We start from the raw sequence: 18,744 nt of genomic DNA on the forward strand, positions 1-18,744 counted from the left end.
CAACCATTGACAGCCTGAATGATTATAGGCCTGTTGCACTTACGCCTGTGATCATGAAGTGCTTTGAAAAGTTGGTCGCCCGCCATATCAGGGATACAATCCCTCCCTCAGTTGACCCTCACCAGTTTGCCTATAGAGCAAATAGGTCCACTGAGGACGCCAGCCCCGTAGCTCTACACACAGCACTGAGCCTCATGGAGCACCATGGGAACTACGTGAGGATGCTTTTCATCTGCCACCATTATCCCTGTCCCTAAAAAGCCAACCATTGACAGCCTCAAGGATTATAGGCCTGTTGTACTTATGCCTGTGATCATGAAGTGCTTTGAAAAGTTGTTCGCCCGCCATATCAGGGATACAATCCCTCCCTCAGTTGACCTCCACCAGTTTGCCTATAGAGGAAATATGTCCACTGAGGACGCCATCGGCGTATCTCTACACACAGCACTGAGCCACCTGGAGCACTTTGGGAACTACTATGAAGACCCGAATAATAGTAGGCACTGGAATAATAGTAGGGAGTGGAAAATTCCAAATGAATTAATAATAGTAGGTACCGGAATAATAGTAGGCAGTGGAAAATTCCAAAAATAATGAATATTAGTAGGCACGAGATAATTAGTGTCTAAACAGATTCGATGCATAGAATTAAAGCTATGATGGAATATTTATTATAAAATCATAACAAGGACAATCATTATTATTTTAATCAACAGTTTACTAGTAGCCTGAAACAAAATAATATGTTTAAATTCCACAATTAGCTACAAATTAAAGTCATGATGATCGATTACATAGGCTACTGTAAAGAAATAATCAACTTTTCTGTCAGTTTCTCTTTCTCCTCTAAAGTGTACTTTTTATATTTTTTCTCCATGCTAATACTACTGCTAGCAAGACAACGGATAATCGTGTTGCAAAGTTGTATTACAGTTGCAAATAATTGCTGCAATGAATTGCGTATAACGCATACCTGTCAACTTATACGTTTTTCCCGTATTTTATACGTTTTTTGTTCATTTCAAATTGTGTACGCCGTATAACAACTTTTGTACGGGATTTTTTTTAAGTACGTTTTTTGTAAAACGGATCTCGTTTTACGCATTTCGGCTCTAATCCGGATCGTCTCGGTCACTGGTAGCAGACGAAAACGTCATCGTCAACTGCTAATATTGTCATGCTTTAAGCATGATATGCGCACACGCATTCCCCTTTCACACGAAACAGGAAATGATTAAATCATTTCCTGTTTCGTTATTTAAGCAGCTATGAGTCATAGCGCTTGGGTCCGAATACATTCACGGTCGCGTCACGACAACGCGGCGCGACCATAACACTTTTACGTGCACCCTATGTGAGTAAATATGTGCCGCGTTGCATTTGTACGGTTTTGTATTGCTTAATACGGGGAATTCCAATCATTAATACGGGGAGGAATTGGCCCAGGTTGACAGGTATGATAACGTAACTCTCGTATATATTAGGCCTACCAATACATTGTAATTATGTATATTGCAACTCTACCAGTGGCAATTGCACGTTCTTACTAGTACTAGTACGTTAGTAAAAACAGCACGTGTGCTTTACACGTAGAAAGTTAATGACATAGAACAATGTTGCTGCTGCACGGACTTAATTGAGGCAAAAATTAATAATCGTAGGCACCTGAATAAGAATCGTAGGCATGCGAAAATTTGAGTTGAAAAAATAATCGTAGGCATACGATTATTCGGGTCTTCATAGTACGTGAGGATGCTTTTCATTGACTATAGCTCAGCCTTCACTATAATACAAACTCTCCCACCTTGTACTGTCCTCTAACGTCTGCTACTGGATTAAGAACTTCTTAACCAACCGTCCACAAACTGTTAGACTTGGTCCCCAGCTCTCTTCCTCCATTACACTGAGCACTGGCTCCCCTCAAGGCTGTGTACTCAGTCCTCTTCTGTACTCCCTGTACACATATGACTGTACACCGACCCACCAGTCTAACTCCATCATCAAATTTGCCGATGACACCACTGTGCTCGGACTCATCCCAGGGGGGATGAGTCTGCTTACAGAGATGAGGTCAACAAACTGTCTTCATGGAACAATCTCACACTAAACACCACGAAAACTAAAGAAATAATCCTGGACTTTTGCAAACGCACCACAGATCTGTCCCCACTCCTCATAAATGTAGTATGCATAGACAGGGTTCAGTCCAACAAATTCCTGGGGGTCCACGTCACGGACAAGCTCTCCTGGTCTACCAACTCCACGGCAGTGGTGAAGAAAGCCCAGAATCGACTCCATTTTCCTGAGGGTACTCAGGAGGAACAACTTGGACACTAAGCTTCTGGTAACCTATAGAGCCACTGCGGAGAGCATCCCGGCATACTGCATTACAGTGTGGTACGCTTGAAGCACGGCAGCAGACAGAAATGCCATACAGAGAGTGATCAACACTGCCCAGAAGATCATCGGCTGCTCTCTGCCCTCACTCTGGCAGACGCTACAGGTCTCACAAAGCACGGACAAATAGACTTAAGGACAGTTTTTTTCCCCACAGCCATCAGGACTCTGAACTTGCGTTAGCACGACACACAATCCCTTCTGTGCAATAACTTCGGGGTGTGCAATAACAATGTGCAATATCTTCGATTGTGCAACATTTTAGAATTTACCTAGCCGGGATATGACATTTTATACTTTTATATTACTATTTGTTTTTTTTACTGGGAAAACGCACTTTGTAGAGTAGCACCACCAAACACATACACACACACATAGACACACACACACACACAGACATCTGTGAATTTGCTTTGTCTTCTTTTTAACAAATTGACAGTAGATGGCAGCAGCTCATCATTTGGGCGACCAAACTGCGACCAAAAGTCCGGGCGACCAAAAGTCCGGGCGACCAAAAGTTCGGGCGACCAAAAGTTCGGGCGACCAAAAGTTCGGGCGACCAAAAGTTCGGGCGACCAAACGTTCGGGCGACCAAACGTTCGGCCGACCAAACGTTCGGGCGACCAAACGTTTGGGCGACCAAACGTTCGGGCGACCAAACATCCGGGCAACCAAAAGACCGCGACCAAAAGACCGGTGACCAATCGACCGTGTACCGGTGTGAGGACTGTGATACACAGTCCTCACACCCGACCTCCTTGGCCACCTCTCATAGGTGCTGAGCCCACTGGAAGTTACCATATTTACTCACATAAGCTGCTTTTGTCGGACAAAAAAATGTTGACTGAATTGGGGGTACGGCTAATATGTGCATAAAAACACGACATGCAAAAAAACTGCAAGTTGACGGCACCGTGACACGATGACGTCACGACAAAATGGTGCCGTGACGTCATGATGCAAGCGAATGCGGCTGATACTTTCATTTATTTCAAAATAGAGAAAGGATAAATATTAAATGCTAAACAAAATATATTTTGACGTCTATGAATGAAATTCAAGAAAAAAAATCGTGAGTATCTTGCATAAAACGTTCCCATCACTGCTCGCTCGGGGCACAGCCATCTTACCTTGGGTGGTGCCGTCTAAACCTAGTTAAACATGCTCTGACTGGCCAGAAGCCTTGCTTTAAAAAAAAAAAAAAATTCCACTTTGATTTTTTTCTGTTGTATTTCTTGTTCGAAAGTGACAACTATTGGAGTATGAGCCATCGAAAGAAACAATCGAGATAATTTGACATTAGAAGCAATATGGCTGCCACAACATCTTAAACTTCTGGTACGAAAGTTGTAATTTCTGTAATTAGAAAGCATCAGATTCTCATCAAGATAGACTTATTTCTTTTTTCTTATTCAATAATTTGATATTTTGCATTTACAAAGACAGGCATATTAACTTCCTTATGATATTGACCCTAATAATGTGCTTTTGATTCATACAGTATCTCAGACATACCACTTGTGATGATTTTTCTTAAGATTTTCCCTTCAATGTAACACATTTGTACTCCCTATTAAAACCCTGAATATGGAGGTGAATATTGGGAATCAGAGGGTGGCTTATTCGCATGAAATTGTAAAATTCGAAAATTCCAAGGCAATTTTCAGGTTGCGGCTTATACGCGTGGACGGCTTACATGCGAGTAAATACTGTATCTTGTTACATATTAATTATTGCTTTGAAAATTTCAAGGGAATTTTCAGGTTGCAGCTTATACGTGTGGACGGCTTACATGCGAGTAAATACGGTATCTTGTTACATATTCATTATTGCTTTATTTGACTTTTTCCCTAAATTATTCTCTTGCTGTCGTTATTATTCAGAATTTATGATTTCTTGTCTTATTTAAAAAAATGACTTGACAGCTGCTTGTCTCGATTTTGTTTATTCTTGCTCAATGACAATGAATGCATTCTAATTTTGATTTCTTTTTAAATGCCTTTGCTAAATTTAGGTATTGAAGGAAGACAGTGTCTGTCTTGGAGTGAGTGACGGAAGTCTTCTTCCTGTATTTGCACATATCATGGGAGCTAAAAAGGTACAATGTCTTTATACTCAAACAGATTTCTCACTTGATTAATAAGTTTTCCTCTTTCCTTATTCATTCCTGACAGGTGTTTAGTTTGGAAAATTTCAGCATGATGAAACAACTTATTGAGCAGGTAAGCGCAGCACGTTAAAAGCACCATAAAATTAAACCACAAACGGTTATACGTTTTTCTACATAATAATTACCGTATTTTCCGCACTATAAGGCACACCTTCAATGCTGACATATTTTAATTTTTTCTCCATATATAAGGCGCACCGCGCCATACGATGCAACAGTAGAGGCTGGGGTTATGTTATGCATCCACTAGATAGTGCTACGCTAAAGGGAATGTCAACAAAACAGTCAGATATGTCAGTCAAACTTCATTAATAGCTTACAAATCAACTTTCTGACCACTCCATTCACTCCCAAAATGAATAAACTGTTTTATTATTTGCTCTGAGGTAAGGTACACATTTTTATCTTTCAACAACAGCAAGGTATAACATGTACCGTATTTTCACACCTATAAAACGCACCGTGTGGTAGGGCGCAGTCTCATTTGCGGGTCTATTTTCATTTTTTTGTCAATACATTGGGTGCTTCTTCAGAAAAGGCGTTAGCATGACACTAGGTTATCGTATGTTATGCTATCCGCTAGCGTACCTATGTTATGCTAGCCGTTAGCGTACCCATGTTATGCTAGCCGCTAGCGCATGTTATGCTATCCGCTAACTGCTAGCGTAAGTTAGGCTAGCCGCTAGCGTCTTTTTTAAAGACAGCATGAGCAAAACCAAGTTTGATAATGCTCTATTGAGGTAAAAGGTACACTCTTACTGTCAGTAAGAGTTGTGTATTCCGGGAACATGATTCCATCTTTGGCGAACCTCGAACAACAGTGCTGGCCGACACTTGAGTCCAGTCATCTACAATCCATTGTAACTCGCGACGTGCATCACTCTCAAGCCTTTGATTCTCCTCGCTGTTATATCGGCATCGACAATTCATTCCAAATCGTCACGTAACTCGTGCGACGCTCGCTGCCTGCCCGTACTACTATGTTGGCCATCCGTTAGCAAAGCTGTTGAATTGTGTTTGATCCATGGCTTCAGTCAGGCATTTCCTCTGTATAGCTCTAATATGCTGTTTCTTTGAGTATTGAGTGTTTTTGAGGGTTAAAAGCGCTGCGAGCACACGGAAGTCATGCCTTGCCACTCCCCTGGGATGTTTTGAATGGATTTACCGTAATGCTTGGAATGCGCGAGGAGGCTATTTTTACGGTGAATGTCCGATGGGTTGATCGCAATAAGTAGCGTGCCGGCAAGAAATAAAACCAGTCTCAAGCGGTCGGGGCCATACAAAAATTTAATTTAGTGCAAAGACGAGGCGCATCAACCATTTTAGAGAAAATTTTAGACTTAAGTGCGCACTATAGGTGTGAAAATACAGTAAGTGCAACATTTATATCACATAGTGGAGGGGAACTTTTCCTCCATTCAGTAAACACGTAAAAAAAACATTGTGATGCTGTTACGGTACATTAAACGTTAGTGCAATCACAATATAGTAACACACGTAATAGTGCAAAACAATAACAATAACATTAATAACTCAAAAAATAACTCGATGTTGTTCATGCACGTGAACCGTGTGTGTTCTCATGTACACAATGAGGCACTATAACATTCAGCTGTTGACGTCCATATTCACAAAACCTTGTTCAACTGTAAACACAAAACAAACACGTAAAGCTCACTTTATCAGTTCATTCCTCATCAAAGTCGTCATTTTTCGCGTCCGTGTCGCTTTGGTTGACTGGCAGTTGAGTGACAATTCCTGCCTTCCTGAAAGCTCGAACCACAGTTGAAACTGATATATCCACCCGGGGAATCACGATCCACTGGCAAATATTTGCGTATGTTGTCCGGCGCTGTCTCCCGGTCTTGGTGAACGTATGTTCGCCTTCTGTCATCCACTGCTCCCACACAGTTCGCAGTCTATTTTTGAAAGCTCTGTTGACGCCAATACCTAGCAGCTGGAGTTTTTTGTCAATCCTCCTGGAATTACGGCGAGCACTGAATTAGTGTGCGTTACTTGTTTTTTTACATCATTGGTGATATGTGAGCGCATGGAGTCGTAGATCAATAGGGACAGATCTGTGTGAAAAAAGCCACCTGGTCTCTTAACATAAATTTCTCTCTTGGATCGATCCAAGATGGATCGATCCAAGATGGCGGCGCGAACGGGTGCAGCGGCTCTTTGCTCTCCAGTTTGGTGTTTTGTTTTCTCAAACTTATCGTTATTTACTAACATCTGCGTCGTGACCGGACGATTTGCCGAAAGACGTTTCGCCGACGGACAGTTCGCCGAACAGACTTTTCGCCGAAACGCTCGCCCCGCCCCCGGGGGGTCATTACATGCCCTTGTTATTCCTAAATGAATGTTATCTGTAACGGGCCATATATGGACCGCGGGCCGAGGTTGAAAAACATGTACACACACGATCCGGGGGCGGGGAGAGCATTTCGGCGAAACGTCCGTTCGGTGAACTGTCCGTCCGCCAAACGTCCGTCGGCGAAACGGCTTTCGGCAAATCGTCCGACTACCCATCTGCGTGGCAAACTTTCTACAGTCGCCAGGATTTAATTATTCTTGGGAGGAGATGCGATATATCCATCACAACAGATTACCAACAAACCTACAATATCCCTGAGGACATCTTGAGACCACTGGGATCTCCGTGGATAGTCAGCCCGCTCAGAGTACGACAGAGGTGGCAAAGGGAAAGAAAGCAAAAGCGTGGATGCCAGGCGGGCCTAGCTGCTAAGCTAAGGAAACAACCGCACAGAGCACCGCTTCCGAGTATCTTCTTAACCAATGCCAGATCCATACCCACAAAATGGACGATTTGGAACTTCAGCTTGCTACCAACAGCTTTGTCAGGAACTGCAACGTTATTCTCATCACGGAAACGTGGCTACACCCGCAAATCCCCGACGCCGCGGTATCGCTAGCTAGCCGCACGCTACACCGACACGATCGTTCGAAAGAATCAGAGAAAAGCAGGGGGGGACTTTGCGTGTACATACACAACGACTGGTGCTGCAACAGTAGGATTCTTAACACTCTCGGGAGGAGATGTGATTTATCCATCACAACAGATTACCAACGAACCTACAATATCCCCCAGGACATCTCGAGACCACCGTGTACATACACAACGACTGGTGCTGCAACAGTAGGATCATTAACACTCACTGCTCCCCCGATTTAGAGCTCTTAGCAGTACGGTGCAGGCCCTTCTATATACCTAGAGAGCTAACGGTTGTCATTGGAATGGCTGTTTACATCCCACCGGATGCTAACATTAGCACGACACTTAGCCTGCTAGCGACTGTAAACAAACAGCAGCTTGACCACCCCGATGGAGTCTTTATTGTCGCTGGTGACTTCAACAAAGCATGTTTAAAGACTGTTCTGCCTAAGTTTATCCAGTACGTGAAGTGTCACACCAGAGGAGATAAAACTCTAGACCATGTTTATTCTAATATCAAACATGCTTATAGAGCCACACCCCTCCCTCACCTTGTTGGATCCGACCATCTCTGCCTGTCCCTCACCCCCTCATACACCCCACTCCGGAGGCTAACAAGGCCACAAATAAAGATTAAAAAAACATGGCCCGAGCACGCCCTTTCTCAGCTGCAGGACTGTTTTTCCCGCACCATTTGGGAACTTTTTGAACACCACAACCTCCAGGACTACACGGACACTCTACTTTCCTACATCAAAAACTGCACGGACAATGTCACTCTTAATAAACGGATACAGGTTTTTCCTAATCAAAAACTCTGGATGACCAGTGAGACACAAATGCCGTAACACCGCCTTCAGGTCAGGGGACAAGGTACAATACAGCGCTGCCAGAGCAGACCTGAAGAGAGGCATTAAAAGGCCAAGGCAGCATATGCAAGGAAAATTGAGAACTTCACAGAAAATATCCCAAAGAAGATGTGGCAGTGAATACGACACATTACCAATTACAATGACAATAATGTGTCTGTTAACGCCGATGCCTCACTAGCAGAATAACTGAACTGTTTCTTTGCCCGCTTTGAGACTGACAAATCAGACTGTCTCAACACATCCACCACCACCCTGCAGCAGTACACTCGAGCTTCAGTAACATGAAATGAGACAGGTACACTATAAAACCGGACATTCTGACTGACAAACTCTCCCACCTTGGACTATCCTCTTCCATCTGCTGCTGGATAAAGAACTTCTTAACCAACCGACCACAAACTGTTAGACTTGGTCCCCACCGCTCTTCCTCCATTACACTGAGCACTGGCTCCCCTCAAGGCTGTGTACTGAGTCCTCTTCTGTACTCCCTGTACACATACGACTGTACACCAACCCACCAGTCTAACTCCATCATCAAATTTGCCGATGACACCACTGTGGGTCGGACTCATTTCAGGAGGGGATGAGTCGGCCTACAGAGATGAGGTCAACAAACTGTCTTCGTGGTCCTCGGTGAACAATCTCACACTGAACACCACGAAAACGAAAGAAATAATCCTGGACTTTCGCAAACACAGCACAGATCTGGCCCCACTCATAAATGTAGACAGGGTCCAGTCCTTTAAATTCCTGTGGGTCCACGTCACGGATAAGCTCTCCTGGTCTACAAACACCACGGCAGTAGTGAAGAAGGCCCAGAAACAACTCCATTTCTTCAGGGTACTCAGGAGGAACAACTTGGACACCAAGCTTCTGGTAACCTTCTATAGAACCACTGTGGAGAGCATCCTGGCATACTGCATCACAGTGTGGTACATTGGAAGCACGGCTGCAGACCAAAAGGCCATGCAGAAAGTGATTAACACTGCCCAGAAGATCGTCGGCTGCTCTCTGCCCTCACTGGAAGACATTGCCAGCCCTCGTTACCTCAGCAGAGCCAGGAACATCATCGGGGACCCATACCACCCTGATCACAATCTGTTCCAGCTGCTGCCCTCTGAAAGACGCTATAGGTCCCACAAAGTACGGACAAATAAGCTTAAGGACAGTTTTTTCCCCACATCCATCAGAACTCTAAACTTGCGGTAACACAACACAATGTAATAACTTCAGAGTGAGGTAATATGAAAAGATGTTTGGGTGGTGATCTGCCTCCTATTGGCTGACTGAAGGTGAGAGGTAAGTGATCCGCTCGGGGGGGTGATGCGATGTATCCATAACGGCAGAATGCCAAATTCAGTCTGTAGTGTCAGCTCTTCTCCCGGCACTATCGTCCACTGCTCACAGCTGATCCCGCGTGCATGACAGCGGAGGCACAGCGGAATGGCTCCAAAGACATCTAAGACTAGCACAAAGAAACCAAGTCAGTCGATTCGCAAAGGTCGCAAAACAACCAAGCAAAAAGAACAAAGTACTAAGCAAAGTATATGGGAAAGCATCAAGAAATATTAAAATGCAATTAAAAAAGATAGAAAAGCACCAAAACACAAAATGAGTAAAAGCGGACAGAGCTACCACTACCGGCTGCCACTTGAGTGGCGCCATCTTGGTTGCAGTAGCAATAACAGATACAGACACAAGAAAAATACATTGTAGAGCTACATAAAACTGGAACCACACACAAGAAGTCTTCCACAAGGTGGGGACCTTCTGCAGACTGAGACTGAGGTTGAAAATATGCAGCATCACGCTTCCATGCTCATCCGCACAGTCCCTCAGTAGTCTGGAGCTGAAGGATCAACAGTAACAGAGTACAACACTCCCGATACGCCCTTTCCAGCCTGGTAAGTGCTGACAGCTCTTCCATCTTATCGGGGAGGGATCTCAAATTTCCCTTAATAATAGATGGAATGATTGGTCTGAAGCATCAATTCTTCTCCCGGCTGCGGATTTCCAGCGGCATCGAGGTGTTGCTCTTTCTGCAGAGTGTAATGCTTAAAACTACCAGAAGAGAGCAGCAAGGTAACATATTTCTGGTCAGGCATACTCATCGATAATCCTTGCAAATGTTCAAAGCTTGATTTTACACACTTAGAGAAGGAAATGAAATTCAATCACTCGTCTATCAGGATCCAACAGCCGTTTCTGGCCACGATACTGTCAACTCTCTACGATGCACGGTTTGGACAAACGCAGTGTGAGAATGTTAACATAAAACATCCACCCATCCATAAATCTTTATCTATTCAATGCTCGCCGAAACACTTTTTTTTCCTGTCGTGACAGAAAGACTCGGCGAGACACAATGGTTCTGGACGCGCTGACCCAATGTAGTTGTAAGGTAGGACGAATTTCCACGTCATTTACAAACATTTTTCCAATTTCGGAAGATTTTCCGCCAGCGAGTTTCCAGGTGCAAACACGGTTTTTAAAGATTATAGAATAGATCAAGCGCGATTTATGGATGGGTGGATGTTTTATCACTCCCGTCACGACAGGAAAAAAAAGTTTTCCGGGGAGCACATGGAAACTCGCTGGTGGAAATTCTTCCGAAAATGACGTTTGTAAATGTCGTGGAAAGGCGTCCTCCCTTACGACCAATCAGCCACACGGTGCATTTAGGGCACATCATGTAAAAACGATTCATGCATCAACTCTGCTTGAGTTTTAACAAATAAAAGATTGAGTTTACACACTTAGAGAAGTTGAAGAAATTCAATCACTCATCTATTAGGATCCGACAGCCGTTTCTGGCCACCATAAAAAAAATTCAACTCTCGACGTTGCACGGTTTGGACAAACGTAGCGAGAGAATCTTAATATACACACACCCATCCATAAATCACGCTTTATAAGGATTAGATTACATTGCAAAATTCTTGTATCAATTCAAATTCCATCTGAGAATGTGTTTTCATAAAGATGTGCTCTGATAAATAGAAACCCTATTTGGAAAAATTTAATTGGGTTACATACTAAACTAAATCCATCTAAAACTACTTTATTACTTTTTACATGTGTTTTTGGAAAGTGGTGTAATTTCATAAAGATGTGCTCTGATAAAGAGAAATCCCCTTTATGTAACAGGGTTACATATGAAGCACACAGACAGTATATCAAGAAGTAACTCCAGAACAAATAAGCAAATGTCCTTAAATGGCCCAGGCACAGCCCAATTTTCATCGAATTGGACATGTCTTAGTGATGAGAACACCCCACAGAAAGCTAAGAGCTAAGAATGACCAGACTTTACAATACTGTGGCTCCAGGAATATTTGTACAGTAATAGTATATTACTTAATAATACAAGCAAATGCAAAAATAAGCACTTTTTCTAGCACTGTATGGTAGTGTTATAAGTTACAGTATTTTTTATTCTTAAATGGCAGCGCTGATATCACATACAGTAGCCGGAGGGGGAACTGCATTGTCCAAAAGATTTGCAAAAAGAAAAAATGCTCAATCCTTTCACTGCCCGAGTCCCTAGTCCTGGTCTTCCTCAACCATTTTATTATAAAGTGATGGTAATGCCTCCCTTCATCACCAGGTCCTGGATGCCAATTCACTGAGGGGGCGAGTTGATCTGCTGAACATTAGACCTGAACAGCTGACCAGTAAAGATTTGGGAGGAGAGCAGGTACATTGCATTTCCACCATACGTGTGTGGTACAAACTCTAAAATGTCAAGAATGGTTTAAACAGTGAAAGTATTTAATAGCACAAAACAAACCAACCTTAAACCAAACATAGCTAATCTAAGATGAGAGAAAGATGAAAGTAGCAAAATGTCCCCTGTCCGCCACGAACTGGCAAGTGCTTCCTCACTTACTGGCTGCATGAACTTTGTGCCAGCAAGACTATCCTTCTTCGCACCCTCCTTGGCCCGCACTGTATTCTTACTCTGGCAATTTACCTTTCTCCTGCCACATACTTGTAGCAAGATGTGCGTTATGTACAAATCCTCCAAAAAGTAGCTCAACAGCGCCCACTCCAATGTTTAAAATGGCCTCTCCTAAACTGTTTTTCAATGTAGTGCTTTGAATTTTGGTCAGTCGATGCGTGTTAGGAAACTCCACAAAAAGTGTCCTGTATATATGTACCAACCCAAACAGGAAGTCGGCCATCTTGAGTTGAAGTTGAAAAATTGCAATTTTTGCCCGTTTCCAGGCTACGCATTTGAAGGAACTGGTCCTGGGGACTTTTACTTATCCCCCTCGATTTTTCTATTCCCATGACTTGTGTGATCAAAAGTTATCAAAACGAAAAGTTTTCATGATGGGGCGTGGCCTCTACTGGTGATCAAAGTTCAAGGTGTGTTTGCAAACATGCGCAACTAACGATCATACCAAGCTTTATTTTCCCTGAATATGAAATTTTACGTCTATTTCAACCGTCATATTTACAGCGGTACCTCGAGATACGAGCTTAATTCGTTCCGGGACTGAGCTCGTATGTCGATTTTCTCGTAACGCCAAGGAACGTTTCCCATAGAAATGAACTAAAAACAAATTAATTCGTTCCAACCCTCTGAAAAAACACCAAAAACAGGATATTGGATTGGAAAAAATGCTTCATTTGTTCTAATCATCTATTAACAAAGTAACAAATAACTAGTGGTTTAATTGTATACCAAAAATTGTTTAATAGAACTAAAATTAGATGGATTTCGCGCATGGTAGAGAGAGAGAGGGAAAGAGAGAGGGGGCAGAGAGAGAGGGGGGAGACTTTGCACGGCAACACACTTGTAACATAACAAACAAATTAAAATGAACTTAGATTACGATGCAGACACTCAAAAATAAGTTTAATCTAACCTTACACTAAACTTAATTCTAATTTTGTTTTACATTTTATACCTTTCTCCTCCCGGCCAGGTTGGCTCTGTTTGCCCCGCCTCCACCCTGAGTTTCAGATGCAGCCTATCGTTGGTAGTTTGCTTTTGTATTCCCTTCAAAATATTCCAAAAATTACGCACACTAATGTTCTGACAATAGGATAACGCAAGACCACTTGCCAACGAGTAGTAAATATAACTGTCGTATTAACGATCGCCTCGCCATTCGCAATGGCTAACGGGAAAAAAAACACTGAAATCCATCCTGGTCGTCGTTAATCGCTGATTCAGTCTCATCACTATGGCATGGCCTTAAACTGGGAGTATCTTTTGTTAATGCTGTAGTACAGTTCCTCCTGCTTCATCGTCGGCCATGTCTGTCTTAGGGGTAGACCGGCACCTCTTCCTCCTTTGACCCCACTTCAAATGCTGTCTCCCTTCAGGAATTGTTCCTGATGTCTTACATTTTTTGAGTTCGAAGAGTCAAACCGTGGTACCTCTAAGATTATACATCTGAAATGTTCAGATTTGTGCTCCTTTTGATATGAAAATTTCTGTTCTAATATGAAAACAAGACTCATGTTAGAAAATAACCCAAAATGTAAATATATTTCTTGTATCAGTTATTTTATTTTGACATTGTTACAGTAATGTTGCTTTCTGTTAGACAATTTCCCTACACCAGTGGTGGAGTTGTAACAGGCTTTGTCTTTTTTTAGTTTTTCAAGTGTGGTTAAAGCAAGTTTGTTCTTTATTTAAAATTACTGGTGCGCATAAAAGAAATTATTGTGCCCTGTTATCATCAAATAAAAATAGATGTTTATAAAAAAAGGGGCATTTTGACTTATCTTGCAAGGCATAATGGCCGTAACCCACCTACCATCGCTATGATATTGAAGCAGAAGGAAGCATTAAAAGCAACAACTCCTTGGGACGGCCTTCTTTGACTTACAAAAAAGAGGTCGTCACTGAACGATGAGATGAGGAGACTGTTAGTCCTTTGGATAGAGGAGGAGAAAATTGCAGGAGATACCGTAACGGAGGTGATTTTTTTTCTGAAAAAATAGCGCCAAAGCCGAATCTAAACCCAAACAGATAGGAAGCAGTGGCGATTAATAAAATGGGAAAAATTAAATGCAACAAAACAACCATAAAACATTAAAATGTTCATTAAATAGTGTTGCATGCTTGTTATACATTTTAATAAATTTTTACTTTTTACATTTATAGAATTTTTACTTCTCATTTGCCAGTAGCTGCAAATTCATATTTCCACTCAATTTGATGTCTGCCCTGAACATTTGTTTCATTTCTAGTATAAATCCAACAGCCAAATTGACTTTTTAGTACATCCACATCTGTAGTCAGGACCAGTGTTTCTTAGTATCTTAATTTTTTCTCAACTATTTGTTTCTGCTGGCCATGTTAAAACCGTTAAATAAAATGTGGAATCACTTGGTCCTCACACATATACATGTGTGTACATTTTCTGCCTTCATCTCTACTTTTAAAGATTCTTCATTTAACATTTCTCTATCCTGCTTTTTTTCCCCTTTTTCCATTTTATTTATTTATTCATTCATTTTTTAAGATCTTCAGCTTAGAGTTCGGAACCTTTTTGACAGAGAGACATGAACAATTCAAATTTTAAACATGTTATTTGTTCAGACCCATACTTAGAATTTAAAAGTAAAAATGCATTAAAATCTGATTTTTTTTTCTTCATAATTTAACACTACAAAGTTGTTTTAACAACATTGTTACATTGTTTCTAATCAATGAAAGTATGAATGCACAAGGGAGTCCAATGAACAAAAAAATATAATGAAAGTGGCGCTTGAGGTAGCGTCGGCACCACAGTGGTGTGCGGGATTCTCATAATGGTTGATTTGGGAATCTGCTCTCTCTCACCCATCGTTTCTACATTTTGGCTTACAGCAGGGGCACCAAACTACGGCCCGCGGGCCGGATACGGCCCGCGGGCACATTTGGACCGGCCCTCTGAACAATACCAGAGACGCTATCGGATTTTTTTCCTATCTGGCCTCTAAGACTGGGACGTTTTACTCTTGTGTTTGGTTCATTGCACCCCTGCTGAGCCCACAAATCATCCCAGTGAAGCGGGCCTTCGCATTGCTTCTTTGGTGACACGCGCGGGGAGAGTGTTTGCCTTTGATGCATGCGGGCACTTCCACCGTTGCATGCGTGAGCAGAGTGTTAGCGAGACATCTGGACGATCGCAGGTGAGGGCGGAGCCCTGGTACCATCGCTATTGCGATGCTATTCAAGCATATAAAAACTGTGCAACCTGAACCTGTTTGAGAACGGAATAATGGCGAAAAGGTTAGTTAAGAGAAAAATTGATTCAGAATGCAGGGTATTTAACCTGCAGTGGACAAACGATTATTTTTTTGTTCAATGCAAAGAAAAGGCTGTTTGTCTCATCTGTCAAGAGACGGTGGCAGTATTCAAATTATATTATGTTTTGGTCCATTATGTGCCGCCAAGTTGCTCCTCAGACTGTAAAACAGCTCACGGACGCCCTCACACAGATCTGGGAGGAAAAGCTCCAAAACACCATCTGTCGTGTCATTGGGAGCATGCTGCTACATTGTAGAGCATGCATACAAGATACGCAAAAATGTTGTGTTGCAGAAATTGTTTTTGAAAAAATGCAGTAGCCTGCCACATCTTCATTTCACTCTGATTTTAGGGTGTCTACTCAATTGATAGATACCTCTGTAGGCTGAACACCTACTTCCATTAAACGACTTGGCATCATTTTGTTCCCAAGACATTGCTCTGTTGTTATTTGTTTATCTATCCAACTTCTTATTGAGATCAGATGTATCTAAACTGTTTTTTAAAGTGATCATTTATTTTTTGGGGAGCAGTGACTAACAATTTTTGGAGGGCATTTTTTATTTCATCAGAAACCAAGAACAGACAAATGTTAAAGTAACAAAAGTACAAAAAATACTTGGTAATCCACGCAAGCCTGGGAAGAACGTACAAATTCCACGCAGTTAGAACCCACCTCAGATCGAACCTGCGATCCCAGAACTCTGAGGCCGACATGCTAACCCAGGGGTCACCAAACTACGGCCCGCCGGCACATTTGGACCGGCCCTCTGAACAATACCAGAGACGCTATCGGATTTTTTTCCTATCTGGCCTCTAAGACTGGGACGTTTTACTCTTGTGTTTGGTTCATTGCACCCCTGCTGAGCCCACAAATCATCCCAGTGAAGCGGGCCTTCGCATTGCTTCTTTGGTGACACGCGCGGGGAGAGTGTTTGCCTTTGATGCATGCGGGCACTTCCACCGTTGCATGCGTGAGCAGAGTGTTAGCGAGACATCTGGACGATCGCAGGTGAGGGCGGAGCCCTGGTACCATCGCTATTGCGATGCTATTCAAGCATATAAAAACTGTGCAACCTGAACCTGTTTGAGAACGGAATAATGGCGAAAAGGTTAGTTAAGAGAAAAATTGATTCAGAATGCAGGGTATTTAACCTGCAGTGGACAAACGATTATTTTTTTGTTCAATGCAAAGAAAAGGCTGTTTGTCTCATCTGTCAAGAGACGGTGGCAGTATTCAAAGAATACAATCTTCGCCGGCACTATGAATCCCGTCACAAAGACAAGTACGATAGCGTGCAAGGCCAAATACGAGCAGACAAACTCTCAAAGCGAAAAGTTGGACTATTATCTCAGCAGACTACATTTCTACGTCAAGCTCAGCTGAAGCAGGCATCCGTTCGGGCCAGCTTTCGGGTTGCTAAACTGATAGCAAGCAACGGTAAGCCTTTCACTGACGGAGAGTTTTTTAAGAAATGTATGGATGTTGTCATGGAGGAAGTGTGTCCCGAGAAGAAAGATGCATTTAATGCCGTAAGTCTGTCGGCGAGTACAATCACGAGACGCGTTGAAGAAATCTGGAGTAATGTATATGCCCAGCTGCAGCAGAAGACGAAAGAATTTGACTTTTTTTCATTAGCACTGGATGAAAGCACGGACGTGCAAGACACAGCGCAACTGCTCATTTTTATTCGTGGAGTTAGCGCAAACTTTGAGATATGCGAGGATCTTGCAGCCCTCCAAAGTCTCAAAGGGACCACAACGAGAGAGGATATTTTTGACAAAGTGTGCCAAACCATGGAGAAGTTGGACCTGGACTGGTCAAAGCTGGCTAGCATCACGACTGACGGGGCTCCTAGCATGGTGGGCGAAACTCGCGGTTTAATAGGACGCATGAACCGTTAGTTGGAAAAAAGGGGTCTCACCGCCCCGCTACGAGTCCACTGCCTAATTCACCAGCAAGCACTGTGCTGCAAAGTGTTGACGTGGGATTCTGTAATGAAGGTTGTGGTGTCGTGCATAAACTTCATCAGGGCAAAGGGAGAAGAGTGTGCATGGCACAACAGAAAGTTAATGTTCCATGGCTTTTTTTCTATGAAGAACCCAGATAGAGTTATTTAGATATTATTTATTTCATAAATAGTGTTATTTATTTCCTGTTTTTTCTGTGAAGAACTCAGAGGGTTATTGAGTTATTATTTATTTTATTAATATTGTTATTATTTGTTTCCTGACTTTTTCTGTAAAGAACCTGGAAAGGGTTATTTGGTTATGTGTGGCTTTCTGGAAAACAATACATTTTTTAAGCTCCCCTACGATCGTCACACTTTTTCTGTTACAAACTGACACCGGCCCCCCATCAGAGAAGGGAAAAGTTATGTGGCCCTCACAGGAAAAAGTTTGGGGACCCCTGGCTTACAGGGTTAGCGGAGAGCCATATGCATCCATCAAAATAGCCATATATGGCTCGTGAGCCATAGGTTCACTACCTCTTTCTAAGGTGCTTGTTCTTACACTCGTACTAAATATTTACTGTCACTTTACTTCACAAAGTTGCTTGTTGACCTTTCCCTAGTTTATTAGAAACTAGTCATTTTGTTGTCCCTGTGAATGCACCATGCTGTCATAATATACAGCTTGGTCCTACTTTCCCCTTCCCTGCACATCTGACTCCCTCCCTTCGCCTGCTCCGAGGTCTTTGTTAATTGGGTCCAGTGCAGGATAAAGAACACTCACACACAGTACAGTCTAATTTTTAAGCATGAGGAATAAGTTGCATGCAAACATCGAAATATAACACTACACTAATCATCATTTTTCGCGGATAATGTAGACCAGACATGCCTGCTATAATCGAAAAACCACAAATTAGAATCAACCCTATTACTGCATACCATACTACATGTTTTCCCGTCTGTACAAAAATACGAGCATAATACAACCTTGACATATGAGTGCCCCGACATACGAGCAATTTGAGATACGAGTAAAATTCAGAGTAAATATTCACCTTGAGATACGGGACACATTTTGAGATATGAGCATCTGAGACAGCCAGTTGGCCAGGCTGCTAGTGGCTGCTTTATGATTTCAC

The 18,744-nt window shown here is 42.5% G+C and overlaps 1 protein-coding gene across 1 annotated transcript in view; it reads left to right on the top strand.

Moving 5' to 3' along the window:
* Positions 1-18,744, top strand: part of prmt7 (protein arginine methyltransferase 7) — a 119,010-nt gene that overhangs the window by 72,431 nt on the left and 27,835 nt on the right. Inside the window, exons 10-12 of the mRNA XM_077596913.1 lie at positions 4,412-4,495; positions 4,572-4,619; positions 12,003-12,092. Of these exons, the coding sequence (XP_077453039.1) occupies positions 4,412-4,495; positions 4,572-4,619; positions 12,003-12,092 (222 nt within the window). The remainder of the gene's footprint in view (positions 1-4,411; positions 4,496-4,571; positions 4,620-12,002; positions 12,093-18,744) is intronic.

Source organism: Stigmatopora argus, chromosome 3, assembly GCF_051989625.1.
Source record: "Stigmatopora argus isolate UIUO_Sarg chromosome 3, RoL_Sarg_1.0, whole genome shotgun sequence".
Classification (NCBI taxonomy): Eukaryota; Metazoa; Chordata; class Actinopteri; order Syngnathiformes; family Syngnathidae; genus Stigmatopora; species Stigmatopora argus.